The following is a 25073-nucleotide window of genomic DNA, read 5'->3' as shown; positions in this document are numbered from 1 at the left end:
AAGATCTGAAAACAGGTGCGAAGCTACCAGGTGTTTTAGTAACACCTTACCATATTACAAGAAAGTATCATATTTAATTGCGTATCCAAAACAGTGGTGCTGAGACTGGCCCTTTATTGGGAGATCAAGGAGTCTTTATTTCAAAAGTTCGAAGGGCACCCTGTTACTCATCGCAGAGCACTAGGATGTTGCACATCTTGTTTTAAGAAGGAATGAGGTTATGGACAGGGTGCCTTATATGCACCAAGAACCACAGTTTTAATAGTGCAAAATCTAGAAACAGGAAAGTAATTGAAGAGTCCCAGTTTGGTATCTGGATCCCTAAAAACACACTTGCAGAAACCCTCATCAAAATTACCCCTCAAGAAAGCTCTGAAATAGACTATAGAGAGCTGAGGGGTTCTCATGATTTTCTTTGAAATCATCTTGAATTTTTATCTTCCTCTTCTGCTTTGACTTCACTGCAGTACTTTTCAGTGCATCAATTTTCTTTTGGAATCCAGGACCAACATGACAATGTTGGTATCATCAGCGCTACAAAGACAAACCTAGACCCTGCTAATGTGGCCCTGTTCATGGATGCAGGTCACCAACAAGGATATTGTAGAAGGTAAAGGTCACTCAATTTCCAGTCACAGTATTAATAATATTTTTTTAATATTAAAAAAATAAACACCTCGACCGTATACTCCACAGGGGTAGCATCAACGACAAAACTGAATGAACAGCACCTTCCTGTGTGCCCAAGAGATGAGGAACAAGCGCTGCAGAAAGGACCTGGGGTGCTGGCAGGCAAGCTGAACGCCAGCCTGTGGGGCACCTGGAGGGTAACTTACCAGGCTGCATTACAGTCAGGGCCTGGAGCACAGAAGGTACCAGGAGAGACAGGAGACAGAGGGAACAGGGCTTGTTTAGCCTGGAGAGGCTGAGAGGGCTCTAAGTGCAGCCCTCAGCCTCCTAATGAAGATCACGACAGAGATGGAGACTGTCTCTTCTAACAGAGACACACAGTAAATCTGAAGTTAAACCTACTGTGAGTAGGAGGTTGGACTAGAGATCTCCAAAGGTTCTTTACAACCTAAACTACCCTGTGGTTCTACGATTGCATAGAGCATCTAATAGCTGATGGCTCTGGGAGGAACTGGAAATCTGTTCTATGTTCATGGCAGTTTCAGGACAGTCACAGCATGCAGCTGCCATGACTCACTGGTCCTGTTCATTTAAACATCATTCATCTGAAAAAAAAAAAATACAATCTCACTTCCTTCTGAGCACAGCAGATTATTCCATGCAGAGCTGCATGATGTTGCAGACTATTTTTAATAATTCAGATCATTCAAGATATGCAAGTCAAGACATACCAAAATTTGGCAGCCTGGTTTCCATAACGTTTGCCTGCAGCTTGCTATTTTTGCTATTTTCTCCCAGGCTGATCCTGCTTTCAAGGCAGCAATGCAAATGGAAGGTCCACAGCTGTCTTACTTCCAACAGCAACATTTCAGGTGTTCTCAGCAAAAAATCCCCTTTATACTCCATTCTGCTTGTATACTCCTCTTTAGCACTTCAAAGCAGAGAATCTTTTAAACTGTGTCACAGAGCATTCAGAAGAGAGAAATTCCATTTCCTTAAGCTCTTCTCTCCAGTTCGTCCTGTTGCCAGGGAAGAGGGACATGACAGCTAGGGGTGGGGGCAGGCTGGGGGCATCAGGAAAGTTGGGATTAGTGTGTTCTAATCATCATCAGGGAAAATCAGATGGAGACAAACCATACAAATAAGATGTAATGATACTCTGTCATTACAATTTGGTGCTTGGAAATAGTGAAAGAAACCTTCCTCTTACTGGACTCACGGCCCTTTGAAACCTTCTTATAAACTAATTACGTTCCCCCAGACAGTCCTAAGACAATTACCCCTTTTTTTTCCCTAAAAATTCAAATCTGTTTAGGAAGGGACTCTGTACAGTGAAGTAAAGGTTTTCTCATTGGTAGAAAGACCCCAGCTGTGATACAGGAATCCCTTCAAGAGTAGTTTAAATCATTAGAAGCAGTTATTTGCTAAGGGACAGAAATCAGGCCAATAAACGTAGCTAGCACCTGGCTTAAGAATCCTGATAAAGTGAAAACCGGCAGTTTCTACCATTATTGGCAAAAAATTAGGTTATTAAGTAGAAAGCAGTAACAAAGGAGTTGTTCTGCCTTACCTGAGGCGGGTGTCTGTGTAAGGCATGGCCATTAGCTGGGAATCTGCCTTCTCACTGAGGGAGCTCTGAAAAACGGGGAAAGTAGAAAGAAGACACAAAGTGAAAACAATAAGCCTTTTCTTGGTTTTGCATGACGTAAAATATGATGCACACCTGTAGCAGAGTGTGAATATATAATGGAGTGCAGAGGTTTATCAGTGCCCTGCACAATAAACGTGCATTTTTCCACTGGTGAAACATGAATAACTGAAATGGCCAGCAATCAAGCTGGAACCACAAAAAAAGCAAGTGTTTTAATACAGCCAAATTTGAAGTCACACATTCAGAGACAAAGAAGGGAGGCTGGCACCATACACAACAGTATTGTGTCATCCAATGGCAAAATTTGCTATCACCAATGTCAGATTTGCAGAATTCTTCTGGCTTCACATTCTCTTTGTACCTCTGCCAAAACATACTATCCACAATACGCTTCTGGTGTTTGAAACACCAGAAGTACCTGAACTTGCCCCTACTTAGATGTTCTACGATTCTCCTTTGGACACCAGTGAGAAGAATGTGAAGTTTAATAGTCAATATTTTTTCTCCAGAAAAGTGTGGTATTTCCCACATTGCTAAGCTGAATTCTTTTTAAAGCTGTTACTACTTCTTAATCAAATGAAACACTTTGAAAATTCATGGGCTTAATTTCATCCTCGCTATCAGTATGCCATGTAGATGAGTGGGATTTTAAAAAGTTGGAAATATGAGCACAAAGCTCATAATTCTGTAGTCTTACCAAAAATGTAACCCTCCAGCAAAAGTCTGAAAAAATGAAATAGAAATATTTCAACAAAACCAATCAGCTGTGACCCTTAACAGTGAGCCAGATGAATGTGTTGTAGGGTGTATTTCTCTCCATTAACCAACTGCTTATCCTTATCCTTACACAGCCTTACCGAGAAGCTGTAAAAAGACTAACTATTGATTTCATTTTAGAAAACACTGAACATATTTTGATGACTGCTAAAAAAATTAAAAACTTCTAGCCTGAATCCAAGAGCAGGAATGGAAGCAGAACTTCAGCAACATAATAATCAACCAAACCCAGCAATTTAAAATGGGAAGTGTTGGGTACCCTAATTACAGGCACCACTGCTACTTTTGTCTATAATGACAAGTGCAGACAAGTAAGACAGTATATTTTGTTAAGTTGCCTGAAATTATCTTGTCATGTTATTGACTCACGAGTATAAACCTGCCTACCTGCATAACCCGTGCCTTCTGCTGTTGGTTATTTGACAGCCTTCTAGATCTTGTTCGTTCCACTTCATGTCTATGAACCCATCCTCGAAGTTCATGATTCAGCCTAGAAAAACCCACAGCATTGACAGATGTTTCAAAGAACAGTGGCAGAAGTTTTTATTTCAGAGAACACTTCAACTAGTCACTATAAAGACACTGTAAATTACTACTTGTTTACCTTATGATAATTTATTTTTAATGCTAGAATAAGAAAATATAACTACAAAATTAAATTTATGATGGAATTCGTAAGGAAGTATCTGTAAAGTACTGGGGTCATGGATATTCAACATAAAGCAGATAGAGTACTTTTTTTTTCCCCAATGAACAGAAATTCTGAAATCACTGGAAGGACTACTGAAATTTAAAATCAAAAGTTGATTCTATTCAATTGGTTAAGAAAGCTAAAATACAACAAATAAATTTGAGAAAAAGAATGGACAAAGCAGAATGGAGATAAGGTTAGTGACACACTTGTATCTTTGGAAAAAGTGGAGCTAGGTGTTCTCTAGCAGTGAATAAAGCACATCTGCAACGTCAGGTGCAGTCTGCTTGTATTGGAAGCTGAAAAGCTGAAAAGCTGAAAAGTAGGAGACTATCTTTAATGTATTTCAGATGGAACAGGCTTTTAGCTGGACTAGATTTCCATATTATGAACATGAACATCTCTACATATGGAGTGATTTCTCTTTCACGTCACGAACAACCTCCAGGCAATCAGAAAATTGTTACTAGGTTATTGCAGATGACCAGTGTGAAAACAGTGAAAATCATTACTAAAAACATAAATGGTTACAAAGATCCAAGTCGATTTTCTGTCTCTATGGCAGTAGAGACCGGATGGCGCAGACACTTATAGAGGTACTGGTCACATACTGGATGAACACTATGAATGGGCAATAACATCATTCACAGTTGTCTGTACAGCAGCACACACTCAACATACAATTTGTATCCTAATAAAAGCTTAAATGCTCAATAAAGGTTGTTTGCTCACCTCAGCGACTCTGTCCGGTTGATCAAAGGCTGACAGGGGGGTGGAGGGGGTGAAATATATAACAGTGGTTCTTCTGAGACTATCATCAGGGCTTTGTTATCAGATACAGAATGATCATACCTGTGAAAAAAGAAAAAGACATCAAGAAATCCCCTAAAATAGTTTTTCATGAATCTTTGACCAAAACCAGAGAATAAGCACTACCATCGACAAATCCATAAAGTTACAGCTGCTCCCATGGAACCTCTGAAGCAGGTGAATAACAACTTGTATCAAACATCCAATGGTCTCAGTCAATTCCCCAAAGGGGTCTGATAGCACTCAACACAGGGAAGACAGATAAGCATTAGCATATGTTGGATCTCTTCCCAAACAGGCCAGATATTGAAAAAAAACATAGCTTATAAAATATTCCTTATAATATGTGAACTATGAGATCTCGGCAGAAGCAGCTTTTTCTTTCATTCCAGAGCTGTTCAAGATTTTCTACAGAAATACTAAATTTATTATTTACTAAAATCATGCAGATGTAAAGATCGTGAGCTACATGACAATGGAGCAGCCACAAACTGTATCCAACAATCTCCAGAAGCTAGCTTGGCTTTGATAAAAAGTGAAAAAGAGCATGTATTTCGATACAAAAGTCCACAGCACTCTCAGCCACAAAGCAAAGACTAATATTCCTTTCTCCTGGTTATCTGTACCTCGTCAAGAGTTAACTGCTTAACACCAAATACCTATTACAAGTTCCTCTCTTGATAGGGTACCAATATAACAACCTTCCTCTTGGCGTTGACAGAGACCTGTAGCTCCTAAACCTCATTTTCTTCCTGAAGAACCAGGTGTAAGAGCTGATGAAAGCCTTATTCACATTCCCCTCCCTTTCCCAGCTTCCTCTCCATCTTCATGCCTGCTTCTCCTGTTTACTGCATCTAGAACTGATAAAGGAGAATATGCAGCAAAGAGCTCACAGCTTGCCAAAAACCAGGGTGAAAGAGTGTAAGAAAAGGAGGAGGTACAGGCACTAGCATATCCCCCCAAGAGAGCCACTCTACTACTACGTCACTTAAGTCATGGTCTGAAATGTGCCACATAGGACACAAAGCCCTCACCATGGCTACAGCCTTAACACGATCTTGATTTATTGCCTTCTTTCTGCATGGCAAAATACATTAGGTCTTTTCTGCACATCTGTGCCTGGCTTTGTTCAACCAGCCAAAACACTCTACTGGAAAGGGACAATCTGAGAGGATAAATCCTGTAAGGGGAAAACATGAGCTGGATTAGCCAGACTTCAATCTGGAGACAATTATATGTTCGCTTATGCACTGAAAGTGCTAGAGATCTAGGAAGCTTGAAAGCAACTACATAATTAAATAATAAGCATAAGGACGGAGTCCGAGATTTCTAAAAAAGAATGAAGTGCTAAGTTCAGAGTATGTTCTTAATTGTAAACTTCCCAAGTCTTCTCTTGAGCAACTACAAAAATAAATACTCCAGCTTGAAAAGTAACATGTAGTTAACATGACAAATACTGTAACTATGCAAGCGAAAATAAATATCAGGGGAAAAAGCAGACAGATGAAGAACTGAAGAAGATCATGAAAATCTCCATGACATACATGTGTTTATATGCTCTCTTCCACCACACTGTCCCTAACCATACAACATAGCCATGTGTAGACTTCTGAAGCTGTGCATATTGGCTGCTCTTGGAGACAAAACATCATACTCATTTAAAAATCAACATTGCAAATTTTGTTAAATAATAGAAAAATAAAACAGATCAGCTTTCAAAACACTGTGTTTGTAAATTCAATTGTTCTACAAGAACAGCAATAACACTGGCCAAAAAGGTTAGCAAACAGTGAGGTCTAAAAGCACCACTGCCCTCTGCCACCTGAAGTATGTTAACCGTTTTCATTTCACCTGTTGCTGTTCTCAGGAATGATGCCCCCAGGTATTTTCTGAGCTGTGCTGGATTCCTGTCTAGCTGAGAACTCCAGAAGATTTCTGGTCCGGTGGCTGGAACTTCCAGTGGAATCAACTCCATTGGGATCCTTTTCAAACACACTGGAAAACATAATAACCATAGCAAAACATAACACATACATAAAGGCTCTGCAACACACTTAAGGTTAAATACTCAGGTGAGTAAGTTTCTGGCTGCTGCTGTGTTACATGGATAAGGTTCATGTCATAGCCGATGTAAAAATGTGATGTCTTGTGTCATATTACTGTTGTGTAAAGCATTAGTAGACAGAAAAGCAATTCCATTCTCTTCCTCAGTTTTAATTCTTCGAAGGATTTTGATGCTTTGGTTTTCATGTTCCCCTATAAGCTTCATCTGATGAAACTGAGATCAGTCTGTTTGTAACCTAGATCTGCAGGCATAAGAAGATTACCTATATTCATATCAAAGTACCCCTGAACTTTAACTTTCATCAGCTTCAAAGCGCAATTGACATAGTTTATATGAATACAATATGTAAGAAAAATATAGCTACCAAATTCCATGCAGCTGCAAGCCTGGAGTATTATGCCAGACATCTAACAAAACCATATACAAACGTACACATGTTAAATTCTACTTGGATTTAGAAACACTGGCAGGGCTGACAACCCCCATTTACATAGCAGCAGCAGGCCATGGTCCCAGATACCCTGTCGCCCTGGTCTGGGCTGGCAGTGATCAAAGGATCTCCCCCTGGGGGCTGCACGGCCAGCCAGCCACGCGGCATAGGAACCTCTGCGCTGCTCTCCACGCAGAGCCAGGCAGGAGCACTTCAGAAGGGTGATTTACAAGTGAGAAATCTTGAAAGCACAAAAGCAATACTTCAATACATGCTCTTCAGAGACCAAGCTTTACTCTTTTGTCAACATGGTTGCTTCCTGAAAGATGTGTTTTTACAAAACCAAGTTCTAACTTCTTAGCTGACAACAGCAGAGCATCACCAGCAGCAACACAGTGGAAATACACAAATACAAGAAGACCCCAGCATGCCAGTGAGATCTTTGCCATGCATGTTGATCACCACCTACAGAGTACATTTTAATTCATCACCCACCTCTCCTGTGCAGCAGGGCATAAACTCTGCAGGGGAAGATCTCATTTTCCTATTTGTTATATGGCATTATTTTGCAACGGGCAAGGAATACAAATGGTAATAACAGAGAAAGGCAAGGCCTAGCAAGGAGGGCAGATTAAATACTCCACAACTAAGCAGAAGGCACACAGACATAGTTGCCTAGCAATCCTCTCTCTTTTGCCAATACATCTGTGCTCCTGTTAGCAGTAACCCAGGTCTCCCTGTGAGTAATTGTGTCACGTTCTGCAGAACCGCTGGAGCCAGGGCAATACCAGATCCAGCTGACGTCGCTTTGACTGCCTCCTCTCCTTCAGGTTTCCGGGCAGCAGCACAGAATCAGGGCAGCAGAAATGCTACAAGAAAGGCTTTGTTTTCACTAGTGACATTGGGCAGAAAAAATACAGTTTCCTTAGTGTATACGTACACTAGCATCCAAACATCTCATTGCTTCTACTGCACAGCATGGAAAGTTGGATGGTTTATCCACAACCTCATAGATCAGGCAACAGCAGGCTACCTAATTTTACTGAAACAATCCCCACTATCTACTGTATTTTATGAGATCATGTTTTTTCTCTTCCAATGAAAGCATCAGCACAGCTGGCAGCATCTCAAGCCCAGAACCAGAGCTCAAAACTAAGGCTGATGCTTAAAGTGCTGGAAGTCACTCATCTGTGAAATGTCACTACTCTTAGCTAACTTAGAGCCATGACTCTAGACAGCTAAAAGTATATGGAAGTTTATTCATTAAACCAAGAATATCCATCAGAAGATCTGAAAGTTGTAGCTCTCCTGCAAACCATTTCTCCACAGCCTGACGTATATCAGCCATCCAGTGTGTCCATAGCCCTCCTGGGTCTGGCGCTTTATCCTACCCTACTTCTCTCTGTTCAAAATGACATGTTGAACCAGAGAAACTAACAAAGACCTAATCAGCAGAAGTGTAACAAATCTGCATTTTTCCATGATGATTCTTCCTTCCTATTTGCCTCGTTCTGCAAAAGCAGTTCTTGTTATTTCAGGTTCCAGTTAGCACGGTGACTAGTTTGAGGTGAAGTGCCACATGTAACATATTGCTACTCCAGTTCACCCTGAGCTCTGAACAAAAGTAGTGAAATCCAAACCAAGTACATCAAGGATAAAGATAAGTACCACTCTTCAATCACAACTAATTCTTAGTTTTTGTAATTTAGTCATTTTAGCTGTGCAGCCACTCAAAACCACACACAGCTGCTCATTTGATTGTATCAGCTTTAGTAGAGAGGAGACATTTATTTTCCCTCCTCTTATGCTTACAACATCCTAATCTTTTCATCAAAATTAAAATTTCACTTTTGGCACCAGCTAAGTATGGGATGTTTCAACCTGAACGAAGATATCTTCAGCCATAAAAGACAATAGAGGTGGCAAACAGAGCATGTTTTGACATCCTTACAGGCACAAACCATTGTGCTCACTTCTGAGAACATGGGCACCAAATGACGACAAAATATGGTATTGTTTACAGTATTTATTCCAATGTCATTTCCCTTATTGGGATAGTTTTTTTCCACAAAATGCTTCCTTGGAAGCAGGGCTAGCAGAAATTTCTGCCCTAAGCTACATGGGCTACATTTGCTTCCCCTTTCCCATTCTTTTTTTAGGACCTTGAAGATGAGAAAAAGCTTCCTTCTGGAAGTCTTCAATATGTCTAAAAAAAACCCCATAATTCCCCTTCCTTGCTCCTTTGGTTTGTGGCAGTGACCCAAAACCAAAAGAACTTCCATTTTGGATAAGGAAAACCCTTGCAACTTGAAATACTGTCCTGCTTCTACCTTGTAATTACTTGGGGAGTTTTGTCAGTTTTTTGCCCATCTGAATAGAAGATGTCCTTCTGTTGTATCATTTCTTCTCCTTCCTTCCTCCCATGAGAGGTCACTTGTAGAGTTTGTCTGTAAACAAGGCTCCATCTTCGGGTGACAGAGAGGTGAGGACATGCAGGTAACTGCCCATACCCTCTGATCCCTCATTCTCAAAGACCTTTCCTTGCCAAGTGGGTACATGAGGGCATGATATCAGGGTATCAGAAATATTCCTCCTTGGACATCTCAAATTAACATGGGGGGAAAAGCATTATTTAGGACCAGCGAGAGCAGCTGGGATGAAGGACAGACCTCTCCTGCAGAGCTACATTTGGAAACACCTGCCCACCTGAGGCATACTGAGCTTTACAAGTGCTACGCAGAACAGCAACAATACAAGCCAGAACAGCAAGGGTCTACAGAACAGCTCCCCAGTAGCATGACACTAAAGATTGAGTCAATATTGACCATCAGAAGCATCAGGGAGAAGACATTACAAACAGTGAAAAAGAAAGGTAGGTGATCCCATTCAGGGGAAAAAAGGCTTCTGAAAAACAGTATTTTCAGCTAAGATATCAATAGTCACTTCAAAAAAAAATTTTAATATGACAGGTGGTAAATACATGGAAAATTTTTTTTCATTCTGTTGGGCTACAAGATGAGAATTTGGAAAAGAAAGAGCACTTATCTGCCCTGAGCAAGTCCTACCACGTGCAGGAATGGAGTTACTGCTCTACATTAGAAGTCAAGAAAGACTGAAGCTGAGAAATGGCTTTACTGGACAAGATGAGCAGTTAGAAGCTGGAACCTCTTCTGTTTGGCCACACTTTACATACCTGGGGTGCCTACCATGGCTTTGCAGCCTGCATTTGGACATCCCAGATATCGTGAGCAGTACAGGGTTTCCAAACAGCCACAAACACCCTGTCCAAGCTGGCTGAGCTATCAGCTTGTTTAAGATGCAAAACCAGATCCAAGAGGAAAAAAAGAAAGAATCACTAAATACTTCATGAAGATGTTTGTTCAGAAGTGTAGATCAATCTGATTATAGGAGGGAGAGAAAAGCAACACTCCTGTCATGGTTTCTCCAGGCATTCAATGGCACCTGATATTTTAGCTGTATTTTTACTTCTTTGGTTTGAACGTCAGTTTGATAACTGTGAAAGCAAGTCTTGCCAGGAGCCCGAACTAAATTTCAATTGAACTTCTGGCTGAACAAACCCTGTGTGCTTCAAGTTTGGAATACTGACATTTAAGTTGCACAGTAATTTGTAGATGAAAGCCAATAGTGATATCATAACAAAGAGTTTTCTGGGGACAGAACCACCTCTGAGTATGAGCTGGGATGCTTCCAATGGGCTAAAGTTGACATTGCAAGGAGACACCAACCAAGGACCTTGTCCTCTTCCTAACTGATTCCAGACAAGGCTGCTGCAGTGCCAAATGCTGTCTGGAAAGTATTTCTCCTTTCTTATTCCCGATGAGGGCACCATCTGCTGACAGCAAGGCGCTACCTTCTCCTGCCAGGCTGCTCCAGAGTTACCCTCTGCGAGCGCTGGGCTGGCAAGAGCACCCCAGCTTCTTTCCTCTGCCGAGGACCATGAGGAAAGCAACCCAGACTGGAAGGTTTTTGTGTTTTGTTCTTTTCAAAACCTCCATGTTTTTCTTGTGTTCTTTTCTTTAAAAGACAATTTACTTTTAATAAAGCTCTTGGAAAAGAAAGGAAGCAAGCAAGTATCGACACCCAGAGCATTTATTCTTGCCTTCCAAATGATATACAGTTATCTGGAAGTGGGCTGGCTTTTATTGCCAAAGCTTGGGCAGGCCTTATGCAAGCAGTCTCAACTGCAACGTTCATTCAGGGCAAAAACTTTCTGCGCTTCACTCCCAACCCAGCAGATGAACACACGGAGGAAAGGGTAAGTTATCAGTGAGTGCACCTGGCATTCTGCGCAGGCTCTGCAACCGTATCAGTGGCAGCAGGCCAAGGCAAGCGAGCACAGCTAGGCCACGGCAGAACTCTGCCAGGATGAACGTGTGGCTGTGATCAGTAAAGGAAAGAGAAAGGAATCACTTCCTGCTCCTGAAGTTGTAGTTTGTAAGAAAATCAAGGGTATTCCATTTTATTCAAGCACCAATCCATCAAGAGAGGTTCTGAAGGTCTGGAACCTGAACCCAAGTCCAAATCACTCAGCCTGCCCTTTTCCTCTCAATTTCTCCCTCTTTTCAAGGAGAAACTACACCACACGACCAAAGGTGTGCTATGGAAGCAGTTTTCTGGCTTTGGGCCACCTCCAACACAAATGTACACTCAACTCAGCACTGAAACATATTCTTTCAGTGTCACAAACATCAAAGTAAGTTTCCTGTATTAAAAGTGTTAATAACACAAACATCTTCCAGAGCTTCTGCTGGTTTTGCTAAAACACTCAGAGGGCTCTGTATTTCCTCAGCAGCCAGAAGGAGCTGGCTAACGTGGCACTATTGCATGTCGCTTGCACTCATCTAATAGTTTTCGCATTTCACCAGTTCTTCTCTACTAGTAAGAAATGAATAGCCTTTTGACTGTCAAAATTTGGATGTATGTTTCCTAGCATACTTCAGGTACACATTACATTTAAGACTATCAACCTCCAGAAGACATATGGAAGGCTACTGAGGCTTGCAAAAAGCAGAGAAATAATCCTTTTCTATCCTTCACCAAGTGCAAAAAAGCCCAGGATTGGATAAACTGAGATTAAGAAACTCACCCTTGTTGTACGGCCCACAATTAGTGGTTCTCTGTTCTCAGAACATCTTTTAGAGATGCTTTAATCAGTCAGTGTTTAGACAACACCATCCAACCTGCAGCTTGAAGGAAATCACAGGCCACAGGTACAATGTTTAATGGTCACAATTCAGCGCCGCTCCCAAACCAGGCTGAGCTGGAAGGTGGCAACAGGCAAGCAAGGAGCCTGGCTGGGGAGTTCCTCCTCCACTGCACTGCAAGCCATGGGTGGTTTCAAGTAACCTGCCCAACTTTGCACTGGAATGGAGGGAGGAAGAAGCACACACACAATCAGGAAGAAATTTTAAGGCAACAGGAAGAAAAAAATGCATTTCAGTTGCTAGTCATTACCCTTCATTTTAGGCCACATTATTCATCAGGACATTTCGAGTGTTTTCAAACATGCCATGATGCTGCTTGATCTTATGATCGAGCTCACCTGCCAGGGCAGCACAGTGATGGGATCCAGACCATAGTGAGACCTCAGTCCAGGACTGGCTGCTGTGGGTGGGATCTGCACCGACAAACCTGAGCACACAACTTCCAGCTCAAACATCTCTGCCGCAGCACAACACTTGCTGCATGTGATGTTATGGTGACAAGATTAGCTTCTTTGTCCACTTCAAGGGAACTACAAAATTATTTCTCTAACTTTCCAACATCCCACCAACCAAGGTAATCCCTAGGCTCCTGCCTGCTGTAAGACAAGTCTGCTTCTTTAATCACAGAGTCCGGCATTAAGGCTCAAACGACAGCAAACTTGCACAAAATCACTGCTGAATGCACCAAGCCTCCAAATTAACCTGCTCTCTCACATACCAACTCAAGACTACCCAGCCTGAATAAGGGCTCTAAACCATACTGACACCAAAACAGCTGCGCTCCACGGATGGTGCTTTCAGCAGCCCAAACCACATGTGCTCCAAAAGCTCAGCAGGCAACATTAGTACTGACTAGCAGCCTGCACACTAGGTGGGATGCTAATCTGGGTGCTGGTGAAAGACTTGTGTTTACTTACTTCATCCTTACAAGCAGCAATTGCGATCGCATGCAGCTGAGCTATTTCCTCATTTTTAGTAAAAGAGGATTAATCTTAACCACTTCTGGGGGTTTTTTTTGCCCCACTGTTTGTGTTACTACCTAAGAAATGAGACACACCTGTAAGTCTATCAGGAGACAGAAATCAGTGCTTCTTCATTTGTTGCAGTTTATGACAACAGCAGCCAAATCACGTTTCTCAGCTACCAAGGCTGGTGTGTCTTTATTTGCAGATTGCTCAATGGATCTAAATTTTTAATAGATTATTCAGTTTCCAGGATAGTCCTGGAAAGTAGGGGAAAAGCCATCAGGACACTCTAGAGAGGAACTGCAATGAAGTTTCTACAAAAGGCCAGCAATTCTAGTGCAGCTGCTGTAGGTCAACAGGACACAAGAGATTTTGAAGCAGCAGCTTTACTTAGTTCCATCAATCACCACCTCAGTCATCCTCCACCACAAATATGGCTTAAGAATTTTTGGTTACATCATCAAGTCTGTTTTCCAGTTTGAAAGGGGTTCCAGCCATACAGAGGTGGCCAACTTGTAATAAAAAATAAAATTAATAAAAAAAAAAAAAATCACACCACTTTCTCAAACCCCCTGTTCCAATCTCTTTGCAGATCTGCCTTTCCCCTCCCTAACTTCACATTTTTCTTTGTTTTCCATCATTAAATCTCTGAAATGGTAGTTAGGACACATTCTGGCTGGCTGACACCTTTATAAATGCTCTAGACAATGACCACCAAAGTAAGCTTGAGCAGACTGATTAGGGGGAAAAAATAACTAGCTGAACATTTTTCATAGCCAAGAAAATAATGCTAGGGCCACTAGCAAGTACCCAGCTTGCATGCTTTGCTGCTGCTGGCTCAAAAAGCAGAGATATAAAAATTCACCTTTTGCATCTTCCATGATGGTTCTCCATTCTTACTTCTTACACATTTATTGGGTTAGGTTCTGGAAAATATCTTACCGTCACATGTAGGACTTGTATGAAAAAAAAAAACCCAAACACACAAACCGATTTATATTCAAATGGGCACAGGGAAGAGAAACAAAAGAAAAATACTCAAAAAAATAAATGCAAAAAAATAATAAAACCAATCTATATTCAACTGGGCACCAGGAAGAGAAACACAAGAAAAATATTCAAAAAATAAATGCATGGATTGTTTAGACTAGAACATGTGCTTGGTTTCCATTTGTTTCAGCATTATTTGTGCTTATTTAACACATTTTCAGATCTGGTTACTACCCAGGCCCAGCCTAACACAAATTTGAAAATTAAACAAGGGGGAGGGGAGGGGGGGGGGGGAGGGCACCTAGGGATCGTAATAGTTTGAAAATTTTCAGATTTCATGTTGTAAGTAATTCGGGGAAAAAAAAAAAAAAAAAAAAACAGCAGCACAGCTAACTAGATGTTTCTTAATGCCAGAAGTCAGCAGTCTTTCAGGGGTGCTGTGTCAGCTGAGAACGCAGCCTTGCTGACCAGCACTGGCTATCTAGCAAAAGGCAAGTGTGAAAGCAGGAGATGCTGCCTCCCACAGATACCTGTCTCCAGATGTCATGGTTCCAGCTCCCAACCCTGCTGCATGCCAAGGTTTGTGGGCTCACTGCCTTTTGTGCAAATACTGCAGGGCTGCCAATTCCTGTCTTACACCTCATGGTACGTGAGACTGGGGCAAAGGGGTGACCTCTGCAAGCAACAGAATCAAAATGTACCCTTCTCCCTTCATACACCTCACCAATCATTCTTAAATAATAATAAAAGGAAGTTTTTATAGATGTTAAAACCAAATCCAAATAATTCACAAAGATTAGAGAATAGTTCATTGACACACAGACGGGAAATATCTGGGCGCCTTTCTTCTGGTATAAGACAAACAGATAAAATAGAAACTTACACTAATATAATTCCTGCTGAATTACTTCTGCTTTTAATAATTGAAAGCAGTTTTCTATACAAAATAGCAACAAACCCAAAAGAGTTTAGTAACACAGTACCATGTAACGCGGAGTTACCGTTTATACAAGCCACTTGCAGGACCAGAAAGTATTCAATTCACATTTACATTAGATTTATATTTAATTCAACTTGCGTTCTTCTCTCAGAGATAACATGGTGCCATGTCCAAGACTGAAGGATGTTCTGAAAAGCTTGATGGCAATTAAGCAGACTGGACTAGACTCTCCCTCCAATGTTTTCTTAACAGGTTTCCTGGGTTGATATGCCAGCTTCCCTACCAGACATTCAGTGCCGCTCCCATATTCCCAAATTAAATGTTACAGATTACCCATACACTTAGTATATTTGTCAGCATGAAAAAAATGTGTCAGCAGAATAATTTTATCTGCTAAACTTGTTTGCCAAGGGCTGCCACATCCTGGACTGCTTCCCATAATCTTAAAGCAACAGAACAGCAGAGCCTCAGAGTCCTCCATGAAACATCACAAACATCCCACCACTTACCTACGCAGTCAATGTGATGTAAGACCAATAAACAAAATTACGTGTGAACCAGTGTTAGTGCAACAGCAAACACAGAACTAACTACAGAGCCAACCATTCAGATTTTTTTTTTGCAGAACTCCCTGTTGTTCAGCTTCACATCCCTGTCCCAGAACAACCAGATCACTTCCCTGCTTCCTCTGATTTGGTGGAAATGGGCAACTAAAGAGAAAACCTATATATCTGTCCTTTTGTTCTACCTCCAGCCTTCAAAGAATCCTATCCCTTCCAATTAAGAGTCTGAGAAGCATCTTACAATAAGGCCAGCTAAGGGAATTTTAAAGTCTGCTACCTAATTTAGGGGGCAAATTTCCTATGATTTTGCTTTTTTTTGATGTAACTCTCCTTTTGCAATGGTTTGTTGGTTTTAAATAATAAAACATTCAGTGCTAATATATTTGAATCAAAATATCCCATGCCCAAATGCTGTCACACCTCCATACAGGTTTGCAAGTGAAATGGTTTCCTACATAAAAGAAATGGCAACACTGTCAAAGTTTCAAATCGTAGTTGACAACTGCATAGAAATTAGGTATTCCACAGCTAGCTAACTCAGGGGGAAAAGTACTTCTGCTGAACTATAAGCTAGCATGTATTATAAAAAAAAAAAAGATTACTTATTTCTGTAAGAAGTTGCAGGGATGGAAAAACATCACGTGTACTGGAAGCTCCTGTTTGTTAAGGACCAAGCAGAACAGCAATCATGACTATCACGTTCGTGGAGCTACTATTCAGTGACACCTCTATAAAAGGAAGAAAATGCGTATGGGAGGAGTGAAATCTTAAGTCATGGTTTGCATATCCCACATTCTAGGCCTTCCAAAGAGTACTGCACAATCAACATTCATACCACCTTGATACAGTCTAGTATTTTAATTGCAATGCAAGCATTTACTCTGCTAGGGGAAAAAAAAAAAAAAAAAGCAGAAAGAGTAATTACTTGTAAATTTGCAATTACATTGCTCTTCACTGCCTAAATCCAGCACTGATGCAGACCACCTAGCTCAGGTACAGCAATCACACGGATATGCTCAGCTACTACACCGGCAAGAAATTTCTTTTTATCTACTTTAATAAACATCAAATGGGTCACGACATTAACCCCGTAACATTTCTACAGTTACCAATTGTTGCAAAGGTATGAACACAAACCGACCTTTCAGCCTACTTTGACAGCAGTTTCTTGCCATCAAGCTCAACACCTTACTCATTCCTGAGGGTAGAAAAGCTGACACAGGAACTTTAAAGCACTGTGCTAAAAGACTTTCCACTCATCTTCTGTATGTTTCCAAGCCTCTCAAAACCAACTAGAGCTTCACGCATTCCAACTCCTCACTGTAATGTGGAGGCAACTAAAATTTCTGCCAGCTTCAGAAAGGTTACTGGTTCTATTAGTTCTCACCAAGTGTCTCTCAAGTGTGTGGTAACATTTGCAAATGCAGATTGCTTAGCACAAACGTACAAATCAATCACTTAGTATCTGATTTAGTATCTGGAAGCTGATTTTTCTGCCTGATTGTCAAAAATACCAATACAAACCCTAAATGCACTAAGAAACAGTCTACCTTAATTTTACCTTGATATGGATGAGTTCATCAGCTGTATTTCACTGCCAGAGATAAACAATATTTACAATAAGTGCAAATACTTCAAAAGTAATTTCAGCTTTAGCAATTTTTCTAATCTTATTAAAAATGTACAAACACCAACATTGTAAAAGCTTATCAGAGTCAGAAACAGCATCTTCCTCCAGATCTATCCCATCCCATTCCTTCAGCTTGACTGGGGTTTTGAGAACAAATGGAGACACTGACTGGGAATCTACTGAAATATTCTCCCCTTCTGAAAAAGCGAACAGATTCAAATAAAAGGTCTCTATGTTCCAAAGCCAGGTTAAATAGACAGATATGTGTAAGAAGTATCCCTTTTTAGTCTCCTCTCTTCCACAGGTTTCTTTATCAAGTGTCTGGGAAATAACGCAGCATTTCCTTCCCGCTGTCTTGGTTCCTGTGCCCCACTGATACAGTTTGAATAAGAGAGGTTTCTGATTACCGCTTCAACTAATTAAGGAGAGGAAACCACCTCTTCACCAGATCTAGAAGACAAATAATACAGGGCTTACACTGTAATGAGGAAGGCTGCAGCAAGACACACCTAACGGCCAGGATTGCAAAGCACTAGAACAAACAGTGGGATTTCCTGCACTGGGTACTAGAAGCAGCTTAAACTCAGCTACTTACATTAGCACAAGTATAAACAAGCAGATGAGCTCTCAAAGTCTGCGCCTTTTTTTCTAAAAGGATTCTAAACACAGCTCTGTAACCTCTTCAGGTATAAATGGAGCAGACAAACTGCTGTACGCTGTATTGATTAACAAAGTGCCAAGCCAAGAGAAAATAAAAGTACAAAACCTATCTCTTGTGGGCAGAAGGATTCCAAAAGAGGAACTATTATACAGATGAGTCTTCCCCTATGCAGGAGGAGAGCAAAGGATGTAAGTCAAGTTTCAAGCTCAAGACTAAAACACAACACTGCCTGTATTAAAGATTCAAACAAAAATTGCAGGACAGCAAACTTGCTATGCAAAGAGGAATTCTTAGGCAGCTTACCTCAGTGGACCGTAATTCAACATTATGAAAGCCAGTATCACCATCACACACAGGGTCCTTCTCTTTGGAGATGATACTTTGAGCTTCTGGTTCTACACAGGAAAAACCAGAGAAGACGTGCAATATAAAAGGGGCACAGACATACAAAGGTATGTCATGTCAGAAGCTGAACACACCAAATTATTCTTGCTCTTTGGATTTGTATTTGCCTGATTATGTATGAATACAAGCCAGGACTACTTAAAACTATTTTGTTTGTGCATTATATTTAGCTTCTATCCAGTCTATCTTCTCAGTGAAATCTTCAGAAGTACCATGAAATAAAGAACTGAAAGTCAAATAGATGTGACAGCTGTCCTGACCTAGAGCTGGTGAAAGTCCTGCTCAGACTAGGAGCCCTGGGCTAGAAACCCCCAAAGGTCTTCCAGTCAACATTTCCATGATTCTGTTCAAGTGCCTCCCACCTGAGAAGGTGGGACAATCTCTTACCTCTAATACTACTTCATCCAGCTGCCTCTTCAGCATGCTGTTTTCTTTCTTGAGCTTCTCATTCTCCAGTAAGGCTGCCTTCAGCCTCGTCTCTAGTCCCAACATGTATTCTTTCTTTTTCTTACGTGACTGGAAGGCTGACTCCCGGTTTTTGATCATGCGCTCCTGCCGTCTCAAGACATTGATCTAGATTGACAATACGGAGGCCTGTTAATGATCCACAAGTTAAAAGTGTCTCTATTTCATGCATAATTTCTGCTCCTCTATTTTCTCAAAAGTTTGTACAGATAGCTTCCTGCACTCTGCTTCAAATGAGCTGAAATGGTCAGCACAGAGCCAACTAGGAATCATGGTACACCTCCAAGAGTTATAGCTCACGAACAATGAAAAACAAGTCTTACACTGTCTTGTTTTCTCCAGAGTTAGCCTCCTAGGTGTAGGGGACACAAAACATATACCTGAGCAGCAGTTTTATTTGATCAACCAAATCACAAAGACAGATAATACCTACCTTCAGGTGTGCAAGGTAGACTTTCACCTTGACTTTACCATACACCATATTTTATAGGCCACAATCAATCAGTCATCTGTTTTCTTACCTGGAAAGTTCTATGGTTTTTTAGTCTGTCCTGTATGGAAGCCATTTCCACACTGATCACACCTGTGTCTGTACCTTTTGCAGCTAAGCTATATAGTTTTTGACATCTTGAATACTGATGCTGACCTCAGACTGCACATTCTGAGTATCAAGCACTTACATGGCAGTTGAAATGCACTCTCTGGGTGCATCTATGCTAGCATTTTAATTCAGATCAGGTGTGTGGCTTTGATGCACATTTCCTGAGTGTCCCACTGAATATGCTTTGGTTCACATCACAGAACAGTCTCTGATAGAGCACACAAACTGGATTCCTTCTGGCTGAAGCTAAACCAGCAAATAAACTCCAGGAGGGCACATAATTCACTCCAACCACTAGCAGGCATTCAGTCTGCACGACCAGACCAGGACAGTTCAAAGTAACCCTTCCCTATCCTCCAGCAGTCCTGATGACGTGATTTTTTTTTCCCCAAGCAGGAACAGCCTATCATCTTTTACCACTTACTCATTTTGTGGTTTGGTTTGCACTGAGTGAGTGGGACAATCTAGACTGAAAGCATCTTGCTGCTGACGAGGATAATGATGATCGATACTGCAGAGCTATACAAAGCTACTTGAAATCCTAAGTTTAAATACTACTGTGTTGATTTCCTTTCCCTCACAGATTAGCAACAGCAACTCTTTTTATTAAAAACAGAAGACTTCCATCACATTATTAAGCTAGAACAGAATGTGTCTTAATGATGTATACATTGAAAAAGAACTGAAATGCCACGTCTTACACAGAACTGAATATCCTCCAGTAGCTACCAACATATGCACCGGTGTAAACTGTATCTATTAGAGCATAAAAACTAAAGAAAAAAAAAGATGAGAACTATTCTAGAAATATCAGTCTATAGAAAAAATAAGTCACAGAATAGTAACACTAACGAACTCAGTGTGCTCTGGTCAAGTTCCGGCTGCTTAAACTCTCTCCCTATATATACCCACACACAGACAGTATGGAGCTCTAGGGCTTTGGTGTCTGCAAGAAAATTTGGCTACAGGCTGTTTGAAGAAGTCATTCTTCTTCACGATACCGCAGTCTGGTGACAGAGACTGAGAAAAAACATTACAGTGCATTAACACTTTGGGCTGTCTCCATGTTGATCTAATTGCTTTCTGTAAAGATCATTTATTATATGTCTAGTCTGCTGCCACCAAGAAGAATCTCTGAAGCTGTTTGTACTTAATCCAGTTTCTCTCTCTAGCAGAGAGTGGAGATGGAAAAGATTTTAACATTCTTTCATTAACACTAAGCTTTGTCTTGAATTTGTTAAGTACTACAATACTTAACATAAGAAAACTTCTGCAGACGTATAAAAACTTTGGGGGGGGGAAAAAAAGAAAGATTCAGGCTAGCCAAGGACCGCAGTGTATAGAACACACCATTCTGGAGCCAGGATCATTTCAACTGAGATGAAATAATAAGGAATGAGTTCATGCAGCAGCTTTGGCTTCAGCTGTGTGATACTCCAAACAAGTAGTTACATTCTTCTTCTTTTTAAAAAGAAGTTTTTCATCACAAAGTCAAACAGAGAAGACCAAATTGTTTACAGCCATTCTTGTTTGCAGACCTGCTTAGGACTACTCACTACTGGAGAGGTTTTGACTAAGCATCTGGAACCTCTGACAAATCTCCTTACTGCCCTGGAGAAAACATGGGAGTTAAAGCACCAGTGCAGTGTTTGTACACTAAGAGTACATCCTAAGGTACACCTATCGTTGTTTCAGACACCACCAGCTACATTTCAGGCTGCATTTATCTAAACTGTCCTCCTTTACTCAGTGTTCTCCAAATGCTGTCAGCTCTCTCCAGTCCGATTCAAGGTACCCTGCAAAATAACTGCATTTTAGTCTATGCCACACCACTTTCACTTTGACTCGTTTCTTAAGCTTGCTTAAATGAAACCCAACTGTTGTGTCCTTGAGTTACTTTGTTTTAATTGAAAATCCCTAAAACAGTTTAAGATCCTTGGTCAACCCTCTAGCACTTGTCTGCCTTTCCTTGGGGAATAAAGTCACACTACCTGATCCTACCTAAATCTGATGCAGGAAATAGAGCTCTGTGTGTGAAACAGTGCAACAATGCTTGAACCTGGAAGCAGTATGGCACTAAGCATTACATAGCTGGCTTGGCATCAAGATAAACATGCCCTTTGCATTTTGGTAATCAGAAGAGAGAGAGGAACATTATAATATATAAAGTCAGACTGCTTGACCAACATTGCTTTACACAAGTGCTGAACAAAGACTCAACGTAGCAAACAACTCTGTTGCAGTCTCCCTCTTTGTAGGTTGTATTGTATTAATTTACCACTCAAGATAGTAACTTCTGGTTCCCAGGAAACACCTACCATAACGGGAAAACATCGGCATTAAAATCAAACATTAATCAGTGCTGCAACTTCTGTTACCCAGCTTTCAAAACTACACCACCACACACATAAAAAATATGTTGTAAATATTGAGAGGTGAAAGGTTCATTGCAAAATTGCTTCTAACTACCAACTAGATTCGGATTGTCCTCTAACTTCAGAGTCTTTGCAAAGAGTCATACACTTTACAAATAAACACCGCTACCTCAATTCAGTCTTCCAAAGAAAAATCAGTTCTGAGCAAAATTTAATCTCCATTCCAACGCTAACTGTATTTCTAGCACAAGGCACTAAGAATGTCTCCCACGCACTGCAGGTTTTGGTACACACACTGGGAAAGTTAACAGAAAGCTGAAAGTACAAACCATTTCAACTTTACATTGGCTAGATTCCTGCCTCAACTTATGAAAGCTGCTGTTTTCGAAGATGCACCTTAAATGCAGGAACACAAAACCTACGCAAATGTTTTTTCTGTTCTTATGAAAGACCTGGGTTTTCTTGTTTCTAACTCAACAGAACACAACTTGACTAACGAGTTTATTTCATATGAAAATTACCTAAAGTACAGCACATAAAACAGGATTCTTTAATAGAAATGTTGAAGTAATTTTGCATACATAAGTGTGAACTAATTTTTTCTAAATTTTCAATACTTTTTTATCAACAGAACTGGAAGGCAAAATTAAATCTTTTCTTGCTACAGAGTGGAAACATGAGAAAAGGGCCCTATAAGGACACACCTAAACTGGATTCCCACACACACCTACTGTTTATGTCCTCATATCACTTCACAGCAACAGGAAAGGCAATCTGCTTATTTGATTAAGAGCCTCCTTCCTTCATCTGGAAGAGTGGCTTGCTTAGGCAGCATTTCTTTTGTCCAATTTCCTAGTGGGAAGTTCTTCACCAGTTTCCTAGCGAAGAGTGACGGCACTGAAAGCCTAGCACTTCCCCAGGGCTGGCAAGCTGTGTAAACACGCGCCATCAGGACACGCACAATGTACAGCCTCACAGCGTACAGCTTGCTGTCAGCCGATCTCAGCCTAAGCCACTGGAAGGGCTGAGTGTTAAGCTAACAGTTTATCCCTCCTAAACCCAAAAGAAAGTCCTGCAGTGTTTCTTTTTATCCTGCAACATCTGCTTAGATTACCAAACAATAAAACTTGTTACAGAGCTCAAATGACAGCTACATCTGTGCAGCTCTGTGCACCACATATGGCATCTAAGGCGGTCTCAAGATCTTTTAACCCCACTGGCACCAGCTGTATCCTGAAACATTTGTTCTTTTTCAAAGTGCTATGACACAGTATGTGCTGATGAGCAGTTGCAACTGTTTTTTTCATGTTTCAATAAGCACAGGTAAGATACGCAGCATTTAGGCTGATACCAAGTCTAAAAACTGCCTCCCTAAAACAGCTTCAGGTCGAAATATCCACACAACCATCATTCAAAACAAACAGCTATTCATTACCACAGCTACATGTTTGACTACTGACTGTCAACAGATGCGTATATGAAGTGTGCTGACAATTAGGCGGTTTTGTCAATTAAACCTTATATTCAGACAATGGCAAGGTGCCATGCTAGTCCTGATTACAGGGAGTCACAAACCTAGTGACTGCTGACAGGTCTCCTCAGTTTGGCTTTGTACAGCAGGCAACTATCATTTAAAAATGCAGTGCTCTTAACTGGTCTAACAGACCTTTGTCAGCTTCTTGAAAATTCAAGATTGGGTTTACAATGCAGTCTGAGTGCTGAATTATTTGTAGCAAATAATTTTTCATTTAAAAATGCAGCCCACACACAAACATGAATAGTGAGGAAAACTTAACATCAAGCATGAGTGGCAATTCCCAGACACTAGGAAACCGTACAACAACATCCCTCCAAAGAAGCCAGAAGACACATGCCTTTGCGAAGCAGTGCCCTGCACTGCTAATAAGCAGGTGACTACACGGCAAAATTTCATGTGAATGAATACCAGTGTTTTCTCCCTCACACTGAGGGATGCAACAGGACCTTCAGCTCATGACAGCAGCACTTGGAACACCACACTGGAGAACAACACCCTGAGAGTTTAAAAGCCACAAACAAGAAGCTTCTGTATTCTTCCCAACCATGCCTTCTTTCGGACAACAGAATGCAACAAAGCAGCTCCAGACTACTTGGAACTAAATCAAGTTAACACCCAGCTTCCTAGCTAGTTAAGATGTCAAAGCTAAAGGAGGAAAAAACCCCTGCACATCTCGAAAGTTATTTCTCTTTACTGCTTACTGTGAACTACCGTGGAAAAACATATCTATTTGCGCAGTGACTGTCGAGAGCTTACCCCTTTTCTACTCATTCAGCATATGATCAAAAGGAAGCCTGAAGAGATCAGGATCATATGAAACTCGGTATCTGAAGTTTCTAAAAATCATTAATAAAATCTGGGAAGATAAACAGCACGGAAGAATCAGGCCTACTGCTGACACTTCAATTCATCTACTTCCAAAGCAGTGCTTTTATTACACGGATTAGAAAAATGGTTTAGCACTGATCAAAAAGCAGACATATCAAACCTTCATGTATGTAAGAGAGCTCCAGTCACTGAGAGTCTACAGTTGAGAAGACAAACAAAGGGGGGGGGGAAATTTAAAAAAAAAAAAAAATGTATCAGCACTGTCTTCTGCCACAGTGCTTGCACACCTGGTCTGCAACTCCAGGCAGGCCAGCAGATATCAACCTGTTCCTCCCCACTCCTTGCCAAGCTGCCAAACTCCATTTACTGTTAGAAATCCTATTAGACAAGACCAACTGCAGCTCTGTCCTCCTGAAGACTCTAAAGCGACATGGTTCTCCCATCATATCCCAGACGCAGATAACTGAAAACTCTTTCTGAGCTTCAGTTATTAGCTATCATCACACAGCCAGAACTTACATCCAGCCCCATTGCTGGTGTGGTGCTTTGAAGCAGGGGCTTAGTCGCTGGTATTTTGCCGCTTGTTGAGCCATTCGCAGCAGCTGCAGGCAACGCATTCACTGTATGACTGTGAAGTGGTGTGGTCCCTCCAGGGACGGCAATGACTGGCTGGGAGGCAGGAAGCACCCCAGAAGCCTGGAGCTGTACCATAGTGGGCTGGGGGAGCACCACCAGTTGACCTAGAACACAAGAACAAACAGGAGTGCTCAGTGTATAGTATGAAATGGATTTGTACATGACCAGTTTGTAGGGCAATACTGAGGTAGGACATAG

At 41.1% G+C, this 25073-nt stretch overlaps 1 protein-coding gene across 2 annotated transcripts in view; it reads right to left on the bottom strand.

The window, feature by feature from the left end:
• Nucleotides 1-25073, bottom strand: part of ATF6 (activating transcription factor 6) — an 81641-nt gene that overhangs the window by 50411 nt on the left and 6157 nt on the right. For both annotated transcript variants that reach the window (XM_056355566.1, XM_056355565.1), the window contains exons 7-13: nt 24759-24979; nt 18821-19006; nt 18332-18423; nt 6411-6554; nt 4482-4601; nt 3446-3548; nt 2201-2265 (exon numbers count right to left, since the gene is read on the bottom strand). In XM_056355566.1, the coding sequence (XP_056211541.1) occupies nt 2201-2265; nt 3446-3548; nt 4482-4601; nt 6411-6554; nt 18332-18423; nt 18821-19006; nt 24759-24979 (931 nt within the window). The remainder of the gene's footprint in view (nt 1-2200; nt 2266-3445; nt 3549-4481; nt 4602-6410; nt 6555-18331; nt 18424-18820; nt 19007-24758; nt 24980-25073) is intronic.

The sequence above is a fragment of the Falco biarmicus genome, chromosome 11 (assembly GCF_023638135.1).
Source record: "Falco biarmicus isolate bFalBia1 chromosome 11, bFalBia1.pri, whole genome shotgun sequence".
NCBI classification, from domain to species: Eukaryota; Metazoa; Chordata; class Aves; order Falconiformes; family Falconidae; genus Falco; species Falco biarmicus.
The sequence above is the reverse complement of the archived record's forward strand: the minus strand, read 5'-3'. Positions and strand labels throughout refer to the sequence as shown.